This window comes from Epinephelus moara, chromosome 5 (genome assembly GCF_006386435.1).
Source record: "Epinephelus moara isolate mb chromosome 5, YSFRI_EMoa_1.0, whole genome shotgun sequence".
Lineage (NCBI taxonomy): Eukaryota > Metazoa > Chordata > Actinopteri > Perciformes > Serranidae > Epinephelus > Epinephelus moara.
Genome location: NC_065510.1, coordinates 29,560,585 through 29,582,081, shown reverse-complemented (window position 1 = coordinate 29,582,081; position 21,497 = coordinate 29,560,585). Strand labels below are relative to the sequence as shown.

At 41.6% G+C, this 21,497-nt stretch overlaps 2 protein-coding genes and 1 long non-coding RNA gene across 6 annotated transcripts; all 3 read right to left on the bottom strand.

Annotated features, from left to right (window-relative positions):
- Positions 1-3,210: 3,210 nt before the first annotated feature.
- zfyve27 (zinc finger, FYVE domain containing 27) lies at positions 3,211-13,407 on the bottom strand. Of its 3 annotated transcripts, XM_050045017.1 has the most exons (14): positions 13,085-13,407; positions 11,148-11,379; positions 10,945-11,015; positions 10,648-10,834; positions 9,853-9,948; positions 9,351-9,463; positions 9,140-9,258; positions 8,112-8,183; positions 7,464-7,484; positions 7,195-7,215; positions 5,262-5,403; positions 5,057-5,103; positions 4,856-4,937; positions 3,211-4,734 (listed from the first exon to the last, which is right to left on the bottom strand). In XM_050045017.1, the coding sequence occupies exons 2-14, from the start codon at positions 11,372-11,374 to the stop codon at positions 4,664-4,666; spliced, it is 1,269 nt and encodes a 422-aa protein (XP_049900974.1). In that variant the 5' UTR covers positions 11,375-11,379; positions 13,085-13,407; the 3' UTR covers positions 3,211-4,663. The 3 variants fall into 3 exon arrangements, with proteins under 3 accessions (XP_049900974.1, XP_049900975.1, XP_049900976.1); XM_050045018.1 differs by lacking the exon at positions 7,195-7,215; XM_050045019.1 differs by lacking the exons at positions 7,195-7,215; positions 7,464-7,484 and having other exon boundaries at positions 13,085-13,406.
- A 2,601-nt stretch (positions 13,408-16,008) lies between these two features.
- si:ch211-284e13.5 (uncharacterized protein LOC793850 homolog) lies at positions 16,009-20,891 on the bottom strand. Of its 2 annotated transcripts, none has more exons than XM_050044831.1 (3): positions 20,208-20,891; positions 18,425-18,757; positions 16,009-18,146 (listed from the first exon to the last, which is right to left on the bottom strand). In XM_050044831.1, exons 1-3 carry the CDS (start codon positions 20,764-20,766, stop codon positions 17,608-17,610), a joined length of 1,431 nt encoding a protein of 476 aa, XP_049900788.1. In that variant the 5' UTR covers positions 20,767-20,891; the 3' UTR covers positions 16,009-17,607. The 2 variants fall into 2 exon arrangements, with proteins under 2 accessions (XP_049900788.1, XP_049900789.1); XM_050044832.1 differs by having other exon boundaries at positions 16,023-18,125.
- Positions 20,892-20,971: 80 nt separating this feature from the next.
- Positions 20,972-21,497, bottom strand: LOC126390506 (uncharacterized). The gene is made up of 2 exons (XR_007569971.1): positions 21,292-21,497; positions 20,972-21,180 (listed from the first exon to the last, which is right to left on the bottom strand). It is a non-coding gene; the product is annotated as an uncharacterized LOC126390506 (long non-coding RNA).

Here is a 21,497-nt window from a genome sequence, read left to right as displayed (position 1 = left end):
GGGAAGGGCGGGGGTCGGGTAGAGAGGAGGGGCGGGGCTAACACAAGTACACAGTTGAGGTCATATTAATTCAGCTTTTTCACTGTCTCACGTGGGTTGGGACAAGAGCGGTAACGGTTAATCGATTAGTTGTCAACTATAAAATTAATCAACAACTAATGTGGTGATCGATTAATTGGTTTGAGTCCTTTTTTTAAAGAAATAAAATCAAAATTATCCAATTCCAGCTTCTTAAATGTGAATATTTTCTGCATTCTTTACTCCTCTATGACAGTAAATTTATTTTCTTTGGGTTTGGGACAAAATAACCCGGTCTCACTGCAAAGTCGTTGAAATCTGATGCTTGGGTGGGTAGTGATTTGCAGCATCAGATGACAAAAAAGCCATCCTTTAATTAACCTTTAACTGTGCACAGCGGCGTCAGAGGGAAACACAGCGGGACAAGAACAAAGTTAAGGCAACGAAAGTCCTAGTAGGTGGGTCGGACAGGTAGTGGATGAGTCCAGCAAACACTGACCTTCACCAGGGAGAGCGGTGCTTGCATCCCGTAAAATTCTAAAGCAAAACCCTGTTTTTCTTTCCTAAACCTAACCACGTGCGTTTGTTGCCAAAACCTAACCACGTGTTGCCTAAACCCAACCACGTGCGTTAGCTGTTGGAGGGCAAGAAAACGTCTATTCACATTGTTGTACTGATATAGTGCGTTTAATTTGAAAGAGACTGTATGTAAACGGTAAATTTCCTCTGAAAACAGAAGTGTACGTATCTTGAATGAAGACAATGCATGTAACAGGCAGAACTTGACACAACCTCCCAGAACTTGAAGAACCAACACACCCACACCTTTCATGTCATATCTGGACATGGAAGGTCCATGACCAAACGTTGATATATAACGAGGTCGGATTGCGAATGTGTTGGACAAAACAAGACATCTGAGGATGTCATCTTGGGCTCTCGGAAACTGAAAGTTTTCACAATATTTTGAGATTGTACAGACCAAACAACTAATCCACCAATTAATCGACAATGAAAAAGTCGGTAGTAGCAGCCTTAATGTGGACGCTGCCCTAACGGTACTATCATAGACTGAAAACATAATAGACATAGCTACCATAACATCACCCTTCTGTTTTGAAGCCTTGAGGTCAGCATTTCAGCTATCGCCGTCTTGTTTGTTTGTTTGTTTTTGAGCCAAGGTTTACCAAATTTGGATAAGAGGCTGGAGCTGTAACATAGTGAGTAAGAAGCGAGGACACTATCGGCAGACAATATGTCACCCAAAGTGGCCCTTCCTTAAATATGCATACATTTAAAGCATAAATAAAATTGAAACAGGTGAACTATATAAAAAATAAACTTCCCTGCACAACTGTCATGAAAGGGAATAATTAGCTTTGGAGACCAAAGCCGGTTTTTTATGGCGGGCTGTAAACATGTTTATTTCTGCTAATTTAACATGGAGGTCTATGGGGATTGACTCACTTCTCGAGCCAGCCTCAAGTGGCCATTAGAGGAACTTCAGTGCTTCATTTTTCTTGATGACTTTCCTAAAAACAAATGTCTAGACTTGTACAAAAGTAGTCTCACGAGAAATGTGTTGTAGTGTAATTATCTGAGATAAGGTAAGATAAGATGCAAATATAGTGAACGAGAATGAATCTGGGGTTGGCTTTCAATTTTGTTGGTGATACTGTTTACAAACAGTAACTGACACCTTCTGCACAGTATACCTTTAAAGACAACATTTATCTTGTCTTTAGTGTTACTTTTCAGATTAACCATAGCTCTGTTCTATTCAAGTGTCCCTGTAAACCAAACAGTATGACAGTTAGCCAGCATGCAAAATACCAAGACCCTGAAACCAAAGCAGATAAAGGGAAATCAGTCATCATTCATTTTGTTAGCATCTGTGCTTTTTCTACTATGTAAGGATTATCCTTAACGGATTAACTGGCAACACTGACCTATTATGACTGAACAGTTGCCTATTTACACATCTGACGGACAAAGCCCTGTTTTTGGCCACCTGATGTATACGTCCAATATTCACTCTCTTTTAGCTCTGTTTTAACCTCCTCCTCCTTCTGAGGAAAATATTTGTCTCTTTAGCTGCTAAATGCGTCTTTATGTTCCTCAGCTAGTTGCTGATGATGTCTGTCTGCTGTTTGGTCTTAAGCAGGTAGTGCACAGTGGTTTTATCAGGGCTCCTTTGGCTAAAGACAGTTGAGGAGAGCACCGAGAGGCCATAAAACCAAAACAATGAGCTGAAGGACACAAAAACGCTCTAAAGATCTGACGAAAAAGTGCAGATTTAGGTCGTTACTGGGTGTGAATGCTGCATGCTGAACAGCTGACGCTACACTGCAATGCTAGCACAAATGTGTTTGAATGTCATTGAACAGTTGAATGATACCAACACTGTAAAATATTTCACGGTTTTTTAAAAGGCTGATGCTACACTGCAGTGCTGGCTTTAATTCATAAGAGTGAATTAGTAGGAATAATTGGAAAAGCAATAATGGATTCAATTAGTAGGAATATCACTGAAAAGTTAAATAATACCAATACTGTGGAATGTTTTAAGTGTTGCTGAAAAGCTGACGCTACACATCAATGCTGGCTTAAATGTGTAAGAATAGTTGGAAAAGTGGTAAGGTGTAAAATTAGTATGAATTATTGAAAAGTTAAATAATGCCCATTATGCATGAAAGATGTGATTTTTTTTTTTTTTTTACCTGACAGTAAACTGAAAGTCCCATTTTTAAAATATAAATTTTCAAGATGTTCCATGTAAATTTCTAATTTTTTTACCAAAAAAGTCACAATTTATCAAAAACTCAAGAGGCTTTAGTTGGATTACTAAAAGTCAGATACCAAAATTAAATGAAAACTCTAACTGGAACATCTGGGCTACCAAAGATACAAAATCAAGCCTTAGTGGAGCTGATGAGATGATTGATCTATCCTATCAGTTTATTTCCAACTAAACCTGAAATAAACTCTTTTTAATGTTGAATATTTTAATGTTAGGAATTCAGTGGTATTAAAGTTTTTACTTTACTCTTGAAGTAGTGGTTAAGTCTTACAATTAGGTATTCAGTTGCTTTAATTATGGCCTATCTTTGTTTCCATACAACTGAGGCAAAGACAACAGCAAAGCCTGCTGGAAAATCTCAAACTCAAAATGACTGTACCTAACCAATGTGATTTTAAGTTAATGAAATCATCACAGAGTTTATTTCAATAATGGCATATCTCATCCATAAAATAAGGGCAACATATACAGACTTAATCATTAGGTCAAATAATAACTTGCACTTTCTGGAGATTTAAATTAAATATATTAGATATAGTAGAACAATTTATAGTAACAGTTCATATCTGATTACGATAAAAGCAAAGCAAACTTTTACAATCATCTGTGTCTGAATCATGATTAAAACAACGTTTCCACCACAATCCACATCTTGGGTTATAATGCCTCGACATCAATTCTTTTAAGTCCCGCTTGCAAGAGTGTGAGGCTCCGACGACGATTTCAGATGGTTGCTCGGTCCATTTAGTCCAGTTGGGTCGACTTTGATCCAGTTAGAGGAACAGCACAGGCTCCGGGGACCTCGAGTAGCTTTTTGACTTATAGGCTGCTGCTATACTTCAAAAATCTGACATGTCAACACGAGAAAACGCCGACCAAAATGAAACACCGATTTGATCATTACAAGTAGATCAAGCTGGTCCAATAAACCAACTTATCTAAATTTCTTCCACCGCACTCCAGACGCTGGCAACTGGTCAAAAATGTAACGTGATTCACTGCGGGCCATGTATTTTCACTTTACTGCCATAGACGTACCATTGTTCTATGGAATACCATATCTATTCCCCTTTTGTCTTGTAAGATCCTCTAGGTGGTGGGAAAAACATTCTCCCAAAAGACTTGGACAAACCGACTATTAATCACATGACAATGTTGACCAGCTGCAGGTCAAAGTGTGCTGGTGGACCACAGGAGAGCGTGGCTGGCCAGCCTTCGCAAACGGTGGCAATCAGCCAAATGTGGAGCTTCTTATGGTCATGCGTCTATTATTTTGTTCATCTGAACAAACCAAATTCACACTGCCAGCCTTTACTTACACCATCGTGTTATCACGCCAGCCTTAGTCTTGTTTGTACAGAAAAGTCTTCTCAGCGTTACAGTACAGTTAAACTGCTACACAGGGCTGAAGATATCAACATTCAAGTGGAATCGACTTTGTGACGAGGCAAAGCATGTAAAAGCAAAACCACCGACAGCCTATAAACCCGACACCAGCCCAATACTGGCCTCCACCCTGCATGATTTGCACCTCCCTCTGCTCAGCAAAGGGAAAAGGTCCTTTGATTTTGTGCTCTGTAGCAAGTCTCATTAATTCATGAGGTCCAGTTCTTCATTGAGATTTGATACAACAAATATTTAACATATCACAGTAGAAGTCCCATACGCAACACGAGTAGTTAAGGAGGGATACGACTACTAAAGGCATTGGGGGGGGGGTTGACACATGTAAGTGCCTTAACTTGAAAACCAAGGTATGTGTTAGGGTTTCAGTCACTTGGAGGAGGGCTCGGGGGAGAACAGTGAGTGGCCTCCAGCTGGCCACTGGGAGACGAGACCGACATCTCATTGTAACTTGATGAGAGAGGAATTACAGGCAGCACAGACAAACACAGTCTCTCTCTGGGCCTCCGGAGCTGAGGAGGAGAAAATGATGAGAAAATAAGATCATTAATCGGATGAGTAAGAGGGACAGAGACTGTCTAAAAATAAAATTGTTAGAATGAGCCAGTTTTCGAAATTTGTTTCCGTTCTCACCTGTTGCCCCCATGCAAGATCTCAGCACCTTGAAGGAACAGCAGCGGGAACAGAAGCTGTTGCCACAGTTACTGCAGCTTCTCTGTGATACAAAGAGACACTGCTTTAAAGCTTGTGACAATAGAGCAGGAAGACAAAATTAAATATGATGACGAGATGCCTAAATATATCCCAATTCTTGTCACAAGTTTTCGGTCTCACCCTTTTCTTCAGCACTGAGAAGACGGCGTTGCAGCTAGAACAGTTTCCTTTGGAGCAAAACACAGATAGATAGAGAGTATTAGGAAAAACCAAATCAAATGCAGTTCAGAGCTGCAATGTGAGACTAACCTCAGACAGATTCTTCTTTTATCACTGAGGTATAATAAGAGGAAATAAACCGGCGGATGAGTCACAGCAGACTGACCTGTGCTGGTGGTGGGGTAGCGTTTACGCAGTTTCTCAGTCAGTTTGGACACCTTGCTGCGTATTGGTTCGTTTCGGCTCAAGAGACCATTTTCGGAGATGGTGTCATACTCGGGAGCTCCGAGAGGCCCGTCATCATCCTCCTGAGGGAGGAGGGGGGAGGGGGTAGAGAGGAGGAGGGATGAACAAAGAAAAATGCAGTCACGTACTGTGTAATCTGAGTTAGTCGTTTGGAGTATGACAACCTGCCCAGGAAACAGAGCCAACCTTAGCAGCAGGGTATAAACTGGATCAAATTCATTGTGAATTTCAGCCAGTTTGACAAATAGATGTTTGGCAAATAAATCAAGCATGATGATGGCAAGTATCCAAGCAACTAGGGAGACTGACAAAGGTGGAAATACTTGCATTTACAGGAAAAATACATGCATGTTTATAGCGCTGTGCTTAATCTATCCACCAAACACGAGGACACCAAAGCCCCTAAAGAGCTGTGAGGAGAAAAATAATTTTCATCATTATATCCTTTGATTGCTCAGCCTATACAGATATAACAAGCAGTGCTGATACCTCTATAGCTGCCAACAGCATGCCTCATCTACCTACATACTACCCAATAAGGCTACATTCAGACTGCAGGTAAAAGTGACCAAAATCAAATTTTTTTGCTCATATATGACTCAGAACTGTTTCTTTTCTCCCAATAACAGTGTGATCTTTTCAATTCTTATTTGGGCCACTTTCATATGTGGTCCTAAATCAGATGCAGGCCTGATTTCTATGCAAGGTGATCTCAGTCTGAACGTTCATATCGCAATTCATACAACTTTTACATCGTTCGCCATTAGTGAGTGTCTTGCCGCATGAGTTTCATGAAGAGGCGCTTACAGATGTAGCTCAAAATCACCCCGACATCCTGAAATTTTGGATGAATTCTGTCTCAGTGAAGCCATTAATGTCTCGCTCCCACTACTCCGGGCTCCGACTCCGCATCCACACACACCTCCGTACAGAAGTAGCAGCCATTTGCTCCACAAAAAAACTTTCTCCTCACCCTGGTCTTCATTATCATCTGCTCACAAATCCCCTGGTTTCTCCTGCACATCAACTTATAAATGAAACTGTTAACACAGACTTCGGTGGCCTCCATGTTTACTTTCGTACAACAGTGTGCTGCTTGCATTGTCTTTGTTATTGTTCTTTTGCGCATGCGGGCCAGTTCAGGACTGTGACCAGTTCCCACTGGAATCTATTATTGGCCACATTTACAAAATATGAAGAGCCAAACAAAAAAAAGTCTGAACTAAGCAATAAATCCAAATTGAGCACTAAGGCTTGCAGTGTGAACGTAGCCCATGACTTGTTAAAGGGTCTATTTCCCACTTTCTCGATGGCAATGAGTCAGTCAGGTTGGTATGGCCTGATTTGCTAAAAGAAGCATCTACAGCTTTATAAGATGGCAGACCAGAGAGTCAGAGAATCACACAGGTCATCTGGAGAGCAGGATAACTTGTTTCTGCTTGCTGTGTGTTACACGGCAAACAGCCCGTTTGAAAACATGCCAGAAACTCTAAAATAAATCTGATACTATGCAGAAACTTTTATGTATTACACTGTGTAATTAAATAAAGAAAATGCTTTAATGCAAAACACTAGCTAAAGGTGGGCTTTCAATCAAAACACACAAACACTGCAACACGTTAATGAGTCCATAACACTGTAATGACATGAGGAAGGAACAGCTGATTTCATTAATGCCAGATGTCTCATGAACAATGCCAGTTATGCAGACTTGAAATGAATGATGGGATTATTGGAGACAACAATCATGGCCCTGTTAATTCTACTGTTACCTACAACTATCACATGACTCATGCCAAGGGAACAAACACATGATGGATGGTGTGATGGGAGGCACTGGGAAATCCACTTACCACTAAGACCAAAGGGGTTTCCTTATCAGATAGCAGAACAACACATGAGAACAATGTTACCCACAAACACTGATACTCAGTGTGATTACACAGGAGCATACCCAAAAACCATGCTTCAAAGGGCAAAGCAGGAACTACACCACAAGGTCACCTCACACAAGGTTACAACACATGATGTCATGTTCATGTGTCAGGTGGTTCTTTATTGTGGGTTTAGTGGGTGGAGTGCAGTAGCCTCTGCTAAACAGAGGGGAGGGGGCGACACTCACCTGCAGGGAAACTGAATGTTCCTGAGTTCAGAGGACAGCAGAGAAAGAACAGGAGGTAACACAACAGACGTCACGAGGGGAAGACTTTTCACACAATCATGGCAAGCTCCAACAATTGTGATTGAAATATGTAATGAAGAATTTTTTCCTAAACTGACCAGACATCAGTCCACACAAACAATCCAAAATGACAAAGCAAAAAAAAATACTTTTGCTACAAAATCAAAAACTGAAATCTCTCATTATTACTTTAATATTCAGACTCTTTGCTATGACACTCCAGGCACATCCTGCCTGCTTTAGTTACACTTGAAGTATCTCCGAACCTTGACTAAAGTCTACCTGTGGCATTTAGTTGTCATTTAACTTTCCGTGGCCAGATATGGTCAATGGTGGACACACAGGTGATAAAAATTTTGTATACAGCTGCTGTAATGCACGTTTTTACCCTGGGGTGTCTTTTATCAACTATTTTAAAAAAAAACAGTAAGAAGAAATATTAGATGCCTGGGTGTCTTTATTTCACCGTCAGATCTGATATGATAAGGAATAAGTAGGGGTAGCCAGGAAAGAAAAACTTTAGGGAATATCAACAGCAAACCAAGGGTAAGGTTAAAAAAACACAGTTAAGTTTAGAGTAGTATTTACCTCAATGGCATCCTTAAATTCATCATCAGGCTCTGCCTCCTCAGCTTCCTCCACACTGCCAGGAGACAAGTCCTGTCATCAAACACACACACACAGACACACACAAATATTTAAGTCCATTAAACTGTTTTCACCATCTTTGTGAATAAGATTTTTTCGGCAGGCCTAAACTCATTATCATGACCCCTCCCCTATATTATAAACACTACAGCATCCATGGTTCACCAATTCAATCCACAGCCTACAGTTGCTATCTAGCTATTATTAATACCCGCAGGGGTGTATGTATTAATACCTGTATTAATATGCCTAAGAGACCCAAGCTCCAAAAATATGCATTAATCAACCACCTGACCTGACAGCCAAAGTGCCAACTTTATGCATATTGTAGCACAATTGTCAGGACTGAAGACCAAGACAATGACACAGACTGAGTTCTGCTGTGCCACTTTGTGTTTGTGCATGTTATAGAGAGAGAGAAACAGAGAAGGAAGGGAAGGTGGAAGGTGGACTACTGCACGCAATGTTTCTGTGAGTTACTAATAACTTACTCAGGATGCTACTTTGCCACTTTATCACACATAAACGCTGCCTTATTGCTTTGGGTTGTTGCTGAGATACGTCAACGTCCTCACTATACTGGACTGGACAGCCAAGACTTGCCCCCTCAGCATTTCAGAGCAAAACAATACTACACATTTGTTTCACGATTTTGAAACTTATTTTAAAAAATCATTCAAATTTAGCTGTGTGACCCATTTTTTCTGTGGTGTGACAACACATATTTATTTTTGCTTTACCCAGACTTCAATCTATAAATACTGGGCTGATGGTCCCAGGATCAGCACCTTGGACAGTGGCCGAGCTATAACTGATGGATATGCATTACTCCTACCAGATCAGAGCAAGGGATGAAGTGGATAAGAAGCTTACAGCCACGGTTGGTTTTAATGTAAATCACAACCACTAAATCACTCAGTATTCAAATACCCATATACACTTTGCTCCACCAAGCTCCTTCCTCTTACCTCCACACTAGTCGGTGTGGGGGTTCTGTCCAACAAGTTGCTGTGTTCCTGTTCTTCACACTTTCCCTCTGAGGCCTCGGCTTGGCCCAAGCAGAGCAGCTTCCTGAAGTCCAACAAAACTGGAACCACAAGAACAACCACTTTAGCAAGACTCTCTTAAATGACAGTTAGTGTTGTTCAGCCGTGCTCTATATGGACAGGAAGGACTAACCTCTGCAGAAGTCTCTGTTCCACAGGAAGATGATGTTGTTGAGCCCAGCGAGCACCCAGCCGAGAGGAGCGACATAGAGTAGGCACACCAATACTAACATCCCGCCATAGAACCTTGAAGGAGATATCACAAATGTCAGGTCACACTCAAGACACACTACCATGTAAGTGACTGATCTGCCAGTGCAGTCTGACCTAGGCTTAAATAATATGGTGTTTAGATTAAAGTGTTTGCATGGATTTTCTAACAGAAAGATTTTTCTGCTGTTCCAAATCACATAGAACAGAACACAGCACAAAGTAACATCAACTTAAAATGAGAATTGGGTAAAAAACAAATGTCGATTTCATTATTCTTAGATCCAATATGACCCTATCTGGTCTGTTGTGAAGAAGTCCATGAGCAGAACAACAATAATGTTCAATGACTCGACTGCTCAGTTCTGCTCACGTACAGGTGGTACTCTGTGTGTGTGTGTGTGTGTGTGTGTGTGGCTGTAGACCTTGATGACTTGGTATGGTTATCCCAGTACAGGACCTTGTAAAAGGTTTCTGCTGACTGGCAGGCAGAGGACAACACGTCATCCAGGTGCTTCAACCTAATAGAAACAACAAACATGAGCACACCCACAGACACAAACACTGTAAGAACAAAGATGCACTTCAACCCATACATGAACAAACACCATGTGCAAATGTCACATAAACTTATGACACCAGGGTACAAGCCATAGTTTGTAAACCTGTTCTCAAAAAGGGCAACTAATGTCATATATTCATTTTTTTAATGAACCGTTTTTTTATGAAGGTCTAAAACAAAGAAAACATGCAAATGTAAAGGTATCCTGTGGAGTTTGTGCCCACAGGCGGAGCTGTAGGGCAATGCTTTGATGACTGGGGACCCATTTTTTAAACAGCTTTGCAAATGTTTTATGAGGCAGGAAATAAATAAAACAAGTGTGTAAGGCCTCGAGGATACTCATTTTTAACGGTAGATGTCAAAGTACCCAAACATTCATGAAGCTGTTTACAGAAGTAACTGCAATGTGGCGTTAACTCAACACATTTTTTTCAAACAGATTTGATAAGGCAAAATACCAAACATAATCCAGTCCCTGCTTCTCAAAAGTGATTATTTGCCTTATGTGTAATTTTTTTTTAGCTTTGGGCTATTTTCTGACATTTTATAGACTCACGAGCAGCAAATATTCAAAAAATTTACAGATGATTAGATAATGAAAATAATCATTATTTGGCCCTACAGCACATGACCCCATCCCCTGCAGTGTCATCCTTACAGGTCTTTGACTTCAAGCATGGCCTCCTGTTTGGTGAGATGCACTGTCAGCAGGTCTCTGCGGTGCACAGCGTGATAGCGCCTCCTGTGGAGCTCAGCATCCGAGGCTCTGCCCCCACACCTGTCCTGCAGGTAACCCAGGGCAGCAGGCGCCGCCACCGCCACCACACCCACTGTGATCCAACCCACTGACACCAGAGAGGCAGACACAGCAGTAAGTTAGTAAATTATTCAGGTGTCTTTTAAAAACACCAAACAAAAGCCGGATCGATATTAACTGCCTATTGCCTCATGTTACCTTCATTAACAGTGCAGAAGAAGACATTGAGGAACAAACAGACGAGCAGAGAGCACAGGGGCATTTTCCATCTGAGGGATAAGAGAAACAGATTATACTGAATACTCAAATACAAATTTGGCTTCCTGCCAGTGCTGCTCAAGACCAAAAGCAATTATATCACATGATGCTCAAACAGGCTGCAGACAAACACTCATACACACCCAAGCAGGAAGCGGGTCAGCTCCACTGCGTCTGCAGCTGGTTCTAAAAACAGAGCCATTCTCTTATAGGACACCACCATGTTGAGGAGGTCAAAGTTTGGTGTGCACCGCGGGCTCCCCAGCTCCGAGGCATCTGGAGACCCTGGGGTGTCTTTAGATGATGTGTGTGCCAGCTCCCCCCCTTCCCCTGTGCCATGTGAGGGGTCCTGGGACACGCCGTGCATCATCACCCCTGCACAGAGTGAGGTAAAGAAAGCAGGCAGGAGTCAGTGGATGAACTGACCTTGAAAAGGATACAATATTTCTGCTCGCTAATGTCATTAGAGAGATTTACTCTGGACCCGACTGAACCAATTTCACGATTCGGTCCTGGACGAGACCAGATTAGCAAACAGGAAAAATAGAGATTGGAAAGGAGTGCGGAGACTGTAGCCTGGATCCTGACAGTCACACTCACAACTCAAGGAAAACAACATTATCAGGCAGGGGAGACTGAAGCCTTTGATTGCCTCATTTTAAAAAAAAAACTGCTTAAAGAATCGTGCTGCAACAGTGGTGGAGTATAATCCAGGGTGTGTAAGTACTGTAACATCCCGGGTAGATGTGGTTACAGGTGTCACACAGGCTTTGCTGTATTTGACCATGTTGGCTTACTGCTTGTTATACAAACGCAAGGGCGGGGAAGGCTGCTTAAATGAAATGCAAGCACAGGTATGTTGTTGATCCTCCATCAGCTGATGATCACACAGCAGCAGGTGGTGGAGCCGACAGTTCAATGTGAGCAGTGTGTGTCTCTCTTGTGCCACATTAAAATGAAGTGCCGGTCATGCTTTTTTGGAGCGCACCCACTGCATTATTCTGACCAGAGACAAGACAAAGTCAATGCTTTGCGAGTCACATGGAAGTCTGAAGTCTTTGCACTCAAGTCCCAAGTCAATTCACATACATTGAAATAAGTTTGTTGGAAGTTGTGTCTCTGTCTGTAATTTTCGTCCTGCACATTCTGCATACCATACTTGTATTTGTGCTGTTTGTGTTATGTTAAAATCTACAAATGAAATATTAAAAAAGGCTCAAGTTTAAGTGCAGTTATGAGTAATAGGTGTAAAAGTCCAAGTCAAGCTGCAAGTTGTTTTTGATTTTGTCAAATAGAGTTTAAATTTTTCAAATTTGAGACCAGAGTCTAAGTCATGTGACTCGAACCCACACCTTTGCTTCTGACAACACCCAACAGAGGTGCAACACACCTGAAACTTTCAACTAGTGAGGGCAGCTGAATTGCATTTTCAGAGCAGTATTTAATTAAAACAATGCAGTTTTTGGAGTATTCAGTATAATAGCCGAATACACATTCACATTCACATTCATAAGAATTATAGCCTAGTATTAAAAAAAGCTCCTCTATAGGCTGTTTAGTGTCAGTCAGGAGTAGAGGAAGTTTATTTTGAACCTATATAAAGTAATCTAGGAGGTAGTTATCTTTACAATTCTGAGTTCAGCATCACTGAATGAGCAGAGGGTTAGTACAGTGTAACATTATTCAATTTAAAATGTTATGATGGGCTTTTAAAGTAAGTGACCACACTGACAGGTACCTGATATAGTCTTCAACAGAGCTACCATAACTTACTGGAGTACTTTGTTTTCAAAACAAGTAACATCAATCATAACCTGTAACAACACTATAAGTATTTATTTAAAGAGCACTCCATCCCGGACCATAATCTTGTTACAATAACGTGTTAAAATAAACAATTCATTGTGACATTGAGCAGCTACGGAGGGAGGGAGCATCCAAATCAGCGCTCGGTACTGTGGCCTGTGAGATGCTGTCAAACAGGAAAGTTAAGTTAGCTGTCAGAGGGAAACTGCTAGAGATATTATTGTCACCTCAGCCCAGCCAGTATTATGTGGCGGATATGAAGGAGGTAACATACCTCAAGCTGAGTGTCCAACAGCCAACTTGTGAGGCAGCAGCAGCGGAGAGGAGCTCAGGCGTAACTGAAGAGCCCCACCGACATCATCAGCCTGGAGGAAGGAAGAGCCTCCAAAAATTCAACCGGCCCGGTCAACATAGCGGCAGCCTGCCCTCCTGCGTGAACATTAACCTGTCAGACAAAGCGGTCAGTATCACTGTCCGGTTGTCTGCGCGGAAAACCGACGGGTGAAGCAGATATTTTGTTTGGCTGCTTCTCCTAGCTGGCTTTGTTAGCTCTGACTCCTTCCCCACTACGTCCGCTTCCTTGTTTAATCCAGGCCGAACAGTCGAGCGCAGACGAGGGCATATGTGCCATACAATCGATCACAGAGTGGGATGAGCTTTGGCTGCAGAGTTTAAAGGGGATTCAGACTTCCAATTGTTATTTCCATTGTCTAGAAGAGTTTAATCAATATGTGTGGTGATGAGCTACTCTCTCTCAAAGCCGGAAACCAGTGAAGGAAGTCTCAATCTAGTGATGTCATAGGATATAAAGTCTGGAGCTGCTCCATAGACTATGAGGAGCCAGATTTTATGGACTCACAAAATGTTTTCTTTTTTATATACCCAAATGAGCTTCATTCTCTTGTAATGTCCTCAGCTCTGAAATAGAAAATGTATCCATACACTCAGAACATTACCCTGGTGATCCCAGTGTCATCTAGGACAGTGGTTCCCAACTGGTCCAAAAGTGGGTCTTGGGTCCATTCTGACTGGATCGCAAGTGACTCACAAACATGTCAAGTTTGTATAAAGAATAAGTACAGTGAATTTCCAGCACAGAGTTTGTATTTTGAAGCGTTATTTCCTGCTATAGAATGAGTGAATGACGGACAGCTACTTGACAGACGCAGCAAACTTGCTCGACAGCATGGACGAATACAAAAATGACGCTTAATATTTTAACAAATCTGGATTACATCTGGATTACACCGTATGACATCACAGACTGGTAACTGCTTAAAATAATAATTTGTGCATGTTGTGTTTTTTTTGTTTGTTTGTTTGTTTTTAAAAAGGAAGAGGAAAAATCTCTGTTAGCCTACCTTGTTTAAAAATGCTCTCTTTCCCCCTCACTGAAAAATCCAGAATTCATATGCAAATGTTTTTTATTTCCAAAGTTTAACCAATGGCCATTAAACATCTCCTACGTCCCTGTAAAGTCACATTTTCACTGTATGTGTACTGGAGACTTTAACGTTCCACATCAAGTTGCATAAGAGACCATGACTGGCTTTCAAACCAGCTGGGATGTCACAAAACCTTGCTTGTGTGTAAGGTGCAAGTTTTAAACTCAGATTTAAGGTGAGCACATTGAAACTGTGAAGTAGCACTTAGCAAAATACATTTTTGAGTGGAAGAAAATTTTAAAATAACCTTGTAATATTATGCCTTGTTGAAAGCAGCGAGACAGTTACGGAACAGCAGCTGGAGGACACTTCAGAGAGGGCAGTGGGGGGCCAGCGCTGAGATTGAGGGAGAACTGCACATTCCCACACAGCTATAATTCATTCACACTGATTTTGTCACAGACAGTTTACTTTGGAGAAGTGAAGTGAGAGTCCTCTAGGCTACTTGAAACTGCCTCATTACTACTGAGCAAACATGACAAATGGAAACTGTGAACTTTTAAGTGCCACCAGTCAATCCTACAAAGCTGAGCGTTTGACGATCAGAATATGAGTTTTATTTGGAGTGTCACTGCGATTTAAAGTAGAACTCATATGTTACAGTGCTATTTAAGTCATTTGGTCCAGTTCCTCCTCCACAGGACAGAAACTGTGCTCTGCAGCTGCTGGTGGACAACTGATGACAGTTGCGTTTTCTGCAGGAATCTGGAGCTTTGTTTTCATACCAGAGCGCGCACACAGGGGGTAATAAAGGGAGAGGTGAAACAGAGATAAAACCCCGACCCTAACCTTAACACAAAGACACACAGTCAACAGTTACTCAACTGCAGAACCTTTGATGACATGTGTTGTACTGTGGAGTTTAGTGATCTTTAAACAGTGGGTTCAGTTCCATGGGAAATGTAGCCATTTACAAAGGTGTGCGCGCACACACACACACACACAACTTATTTCCTTATTAAAACATCCAAACTACTGAGTCTGCAGACAGGTAGGGTGTGATGGGACAAGACTATCTCCTGGGACTCTGGAATGATTTCATTAAGCTTTAATTAAACTGTTTAGCAGCTGCAGCAAGTTCATAAGTACCTCATCATTTGTGACTCCATCACACCGCAGCCACCAGCTCTTTGAACACATATATGAGAAGATGTGATTTGTTTGACTACACAATGATGCAAACATTTGTGTGTGTGTGTGTGTGTGTGTGTGTGAGAGAGATATTTCCAGTAAGTAAGAAGTAAAATACCTGTGAGCCAAACAAGAGTAGTCCATATTGTGCCATTATCATTGTGTCCGCCAAAGTCCCGACAGTATATCTTGGTGGTTATTGCAAGAATAGGAGAAAGTTGACAATGCAGATTTCAGGAAACCACTGTCTGTGAGTGACGGTAAGGTCTTGTGAGCTACATCTGCACCAGAGTTCAGGCGAGCTGAATTTGTCATGAAACTTGAAAGTTGTAATTTGACATTAAAATATTTCTGATATGATAAATGCAAAAGACATCCACTGACTAAACACCTGCATTGCAAATATTAACTAAACATTTGCCTTATCTTAGTTTCTTTGATTACAGGATGTGATCACAAAGGTGTACATAGTGAAATATGATCTTTATCGCCCTCTACTGGCAATCTGAATGTCTTCTGAGAATGATCTTTCCTCCACTGGTATCAGATCTGGCTGCTGTCTCACTGTCACGCAGCTGACATGGAAAGACTGGACTGAACTCTGCAGAGGCTGTTGCTGATCTGGGCCTGGATGCATTTTCCGGTATCAACAGCTCCATGGTATGTTGGTACAATAAAACAAAGCTGTCATACTTTGTCCATTTTCTGAGCAATTTCCACACTTTTAATTAAATAAATGACATTTTCCACACAAGTAGTCATATATAAAATGCATATTTAGATACAGAGGCACACAAACAATTAGAAAAACAAGATCGCCATAAATAAGAACACAAACTGTGGTGGCCATCAGAAAACTAGTTGAGAAAAAAATGGCACTTAGAAAACACTAAAAGGTTCCACACATTTCATATAAATAAGTGTTACTGAGCCGTCATGTACAGTTGTGGCTGATCACATAGCTACAGTATCTATATTTTGTCTTTCTACTGATGAGGACACTGATTTATAGAACATCATCACTGAAATACAGCTGATCTTATTTGTTTTAGTACCAGAATAATTTATTTGACTTCAAAATGATGCACTTCACAGTTCCTATAATTTGCCGAGGTGCTACTTTAGTTTGAGAGCTCTTAAAAACAATACCTGTGACCTTAAAAGTAGGACCTATTATAAAAAGGTGAAACAGTACAGACAGGAGAGTCCCTCTTATGAATTGGTCACCTATTATCTGGCAGTTAATGGAACAGCCTCTACATATCCATTTGAGTCAGTTATCAGTTACTCATCGCGTTTCACATTGAACTTGTTAATAAAAAAAATCTTGCATGCTTGCAAGGTGAACAAAGAATCCAAAAACAGAGATAAGTCTTGATGAATCAAAGTCTTAGGGGTCCACGTTTAACAACAGCAAAACTATCCTTTTACAAACTCTCACACAACCTGTGCAGTTTAATCCAAGTTTCATTTATCCGGTTGAATGTTCAGTACTTCCCAGACAGACAGCCATTTTGGACAGGGAACTGAAACATGTCTGTGCTCTTTTCAAAGCCAGACTCTATTGATAAAAACATTAATTTTACCTCGCTGAAAAGGGGACATGCAGGTCCACCGCTGCCTCAATCAGATAGTTTGTTTGTGTTATTGTGTGACTTTGGTGTTTTAAAGGGTTAGTTCAGACTAACCAAAGTTATGCAATAACAATTAACTGATCAAGACAGCAGTCAGTGGACCAGCTGCTCACAAGGTCAGTGAGGTAAAATTACTGTTTTTGTCAGTGGAGTCTGGCTTTAAAGAGAGCACGGATAGGTTTTATTTTCCGTTCAGTTCCTCGTTCAAAAGAACTATCAGGGAAGTGCTGGACATACGACTGGATCGATGAGACATGGATTATACTGTGTGAGTTGTGTGAGAGTTTATTAACAGATGTTTTGATACAGTTTTGCTGTTGTTACACACGGTCCCCTATGACCTGAATCCATCTAGAATTTTTTCTGTTTTTGGATTCTTCGTTCACCGAGAAGGCGTGCAAGAAAAAGAAAACACAAGGGCGGATATTCCTTTTAGGTTAGATTAATGTATGTGGGCCATCAATACTGTGTGTCAGAAATGTGATAAGCCAGTAAGTATGATCCCACTTCAAACTTTTACATAAAAATGATACATTTAAACATATTGATCTTTGTATCATATCAGCTGTTTTTCATCTCTACTGTAGCTACTTGCTGTGTGAACGCTGATGGAATTTGAGCCCCCCACAGTTCCTGAAGGACTTCCCACACTGTCCACAGATGTAAGGCTTCTCTCCGGTGTGGATACGGAAGTGCCTGGTTAGCGCCCCAGAGTGACGGAAACACTTGGAGCACACTGAGCAGGTGTACGGCCTCTCTCCCGTGTGGATGCGAAGGTGAGTCTTAAGGTTCTCCATGCGGTTGAACTCTCGCTTGCACTCCGTGCATTGGAAGGGGCTGCAGCCCGGTGGGTAAAGCTGCAGTCTGGTCCTCTTGCTTCCATCAGCGGGTTGCTGATAACACTGCTGGAGCTTCTGCTGGCACTGGCCGTTGTGCCGCCGCAGCAAGCTGGGCAGGTGGAATGTCTGGCCACAGTACTTGCAGGTGTGGTGGTTGGTGAAGGTGTGGCCGAGGCTGCGGCTGGTCCGCACATGGACTCCATAAACCTGTGGAGGGGCTTCTGGGACGGGAGCTGGTTCTACCAGTTGGAAGATGTTTGGGAACTCTGAGGAGAGGGATGGAAGATCTGCGCAGGTCAGTGGTCATCGCAAGGTTAAAATGAAGGAAATTTTTTTTTTTACCTTAATGCTATTAACATTAAAAACAGTTTGAAAGGACATTTGATCAGATCATTAAGTTTAAATGATGTGTTAGAGTGGAAACACCGAACGCTTAGGATATAAAGATACTGAATATTAATATAACCCATTAAATCACCAATCAGAACAGTTAACCCCACTTAATCATTTGCTATAAAAGGTACATTTTGTGTTTGCTTCAGACACTCATTGTTTTCCATCTTACCCTGAGCCAGCCTGGTGCAGGACAGAGGACCGTTGGAGTCTTGGCTCTGAATATCCAGCACTTCTGGTTTCCACTCCTCCAGCATTTTGGACTGCACCGCTGACATACACTCCGGACTAAAATCCTCCACTTTGATCGAGTCTAAGCAGCAAGCCAAATCATCTTCCTCCTCTTCTTGCCTCTCCTGCTTTACTGTAACCTGCTTTGAAGTGAACTCTTCATCCTCACTGGGAGGTGGTGGCGAGTGGCGTTCTTGACCTGCCAGGTCTCGACATGGCTGGTTGATGCTTTCTACTCTCACCACACACACAATGGAGTTTTCTTCACTGGCTTCTGTGAACAAAAAAGATCAAAGAGTGAGCACAGTAACATTAGACTGTATTAAATACTGAAACATAATAAAATATCCCTTAAATTGTCTCGTAAAGTGCTGATTCTTACGAATTAGAAATTGAGCACATTTTCTGTGAATGTCATGAGAAGCACATTCAGGGGCAGATCTTCCTATAGGTGTCCTCAAACCATTTGTGTTTATTAACCTCCTGAGACCCTGCGTCCTCATATGAGGACATCACATTTTGGGTTTCCTGCACCTTATGCTTCATTTAGAAGCACTTAGACCTGTTGTCCTCATTCATGGAGACTTTTTTATGCCATCTAGTGGAAGTAAGAGCACAATACACAAATCCATGTAAAAACAAGATGGCAGCCATCTCTGCCAAGTCAGTCTGCAGCTGACACAAAGTCAACAAGGTCCAAGGCCTGATCACATTTCATGATTGACACCTGTTTATTTATGATAAGTAATGTTTGTAGTTTGATATGACGACAAATTTGACCAATTTTAGCAACAATAACAAGATAAGTTCTTGTTCAAGGACGTTGGGACTTTCTTACAGTTTCGTTTGAGGACACAGACTTTATTAACAACTTGTTTTATTGCACACTTGTGAATATTAAAAACAAAACCATCCTCCCTGCATGAGGACATCATTTTTTTGGTCAAAAACTACTTCCTGTTTGAGGACAGTTAGTTTATACAATCGTCAGGTCGACCCCAGACAGCACAGAGAAATTAAAAATACGTACTAAAGTAAAGCCGAGGTCTCAGGAGGTTAAGATGGTGTACATGGAAAAAATTACTTTAAGGATTAACAACAAAAGAATGTGACCCTAATATAATAGAAAAATGGTAATCCCCAAATGTAGCTGTTTTAACCAAAAGGAATTTTAGGTGTTTTAGACACAAAACAAAGGGATACTCTGCACATCTATTTCCAAACAGGTACGTAGGAGAGGTACGAGAAGAATACAACTTGTAGAAAAGACTCTTGCACTCTCTTGCAGCTGCAAAAATAATAATTTTAATGCTGCATCGTTAAGGTCTAGTCACTGAAACGATGCAGCCTTAAAATCATTATTTTTGCAAAGTTAGATGGTGTGCGTGAGTCTCTTCCACAGGTGTTTTAGAGCCATGTGAATTTTCAAAATAAGATAATCTTGATACCAAAATAAACCAAGTGTTCATTATGGATGATTGCTATTTTTAAAGCTTTTGCTGGATGTTTCGTAGCGTAGTGTGTAATTTAAATTTTGTATCTCTCATCCATTATATTACCTTCTACATATACAGATAAATGAAGGGACCTGTTTGCACAGCAGTAAGCAGTCCTGACAGTAACACATGCAGCTGCAACTGCATGTCACTACAATTTGGCCCTCATATAAACGTGCAGTTTACCATCAGGCAGATGTGTCATATTGCACATAAACTGTTACATACCTTTAATCAAGGCATCACAAGAAACAGCACATCCATCGTCTCCTTTTTCCTCTGAAGCAGCATCACTGACATGTGTCTGCATGTCACCTTCTGATCTGTGCTCCTCAGGTGTGTGTTGGGGTTCAGGAAGCTGGTGTGGACGGCTGCGACCTGCAGGAGGATTGTGACCTCTGACCCCCGTGCGACTGTGCACGTTGCCCACTTTAGGATTTGGGTTTTTTTTATTGTACTTCATATGAGGCGGTTGATCTGCACGGTTAGTGACATTCACGAGTTGCTTTGTAGGAGAGCTGCCACCTCTTTCCTCCTCCATGCGCGCAGAGTCCAGCAAAGCTTCAGCTCTCTGCAGTCTTTGTTTGAGGGACTCGTTCTCCCGTCGCATCTGTTCATAGACGTCTCCTGTCGCCTGACCTACAAGCTTGGTCACCTCTCGAACTGCGATCTCCACAGCCACTTCAAATGCTCCGTGTATCGCTGCAACAAGCTCTTCTTGCAGAGACAGAGCACCCTCAGCTCCGGCTGCTTTCGGACGCTTCTTGGTCCCAGCCAGCGGCTTCATGGCGCATTCAAAGGCACTTTAGCTCTCTGTAATGATTTACAATTAAAAGAAATTCCCTACAGATGGCAGGAATGGATGCCTTGTCGCCATACAGCCTGTTTGTAAGCAAACACAGAGGTTTCACTTCCGCCGCCAGCTTCTGACACCTAGTGGTGGAGAGGCGGAACTGCACCAGGTAATTAAAAACAACAGACACTGCCAAAGTGAAAATTAAACATTTTATTATGTTAACAAAACAGAAAAAGGTTCAAATGGCACTTTTATAAGCGGGCACAGTGGCTTTGACACGTGTTGACGATGCATTCAGGGCCTCGTCCATCAGTCACGGGATTTATATTCCTCTACATGGGCAAGTATCCACCCAGAAGGTCCAAGGACGGCCATATTCAGCACAGTCAGCACAAACGTAGATTCCTACAGGAAAGAGCCAAATGACCCCCAAAATTAATAATTAATAAATCTTCAAGAACATTTTAAGAGCTCTAAATCCATCTACAAGACAACTTAACCCATTTGTAAACTTACCACAATGCCAATGTTATCTTTAGGTGGTTTGCAGTAGATGTAACTTGCTCGTTGTTGCATCATCACACCTGCTCTGTGGCCAAGAGCCCGTCGAGCCCTCTGCAGCCCAGCAAAAAGCCCACTCATGACTGGTTCAAAAGACAAAGGCCAGTAACAGTATCAGCTTCTGAGAGGAGAGAAATGACAGTTGAAGACTTTGAGGAGGA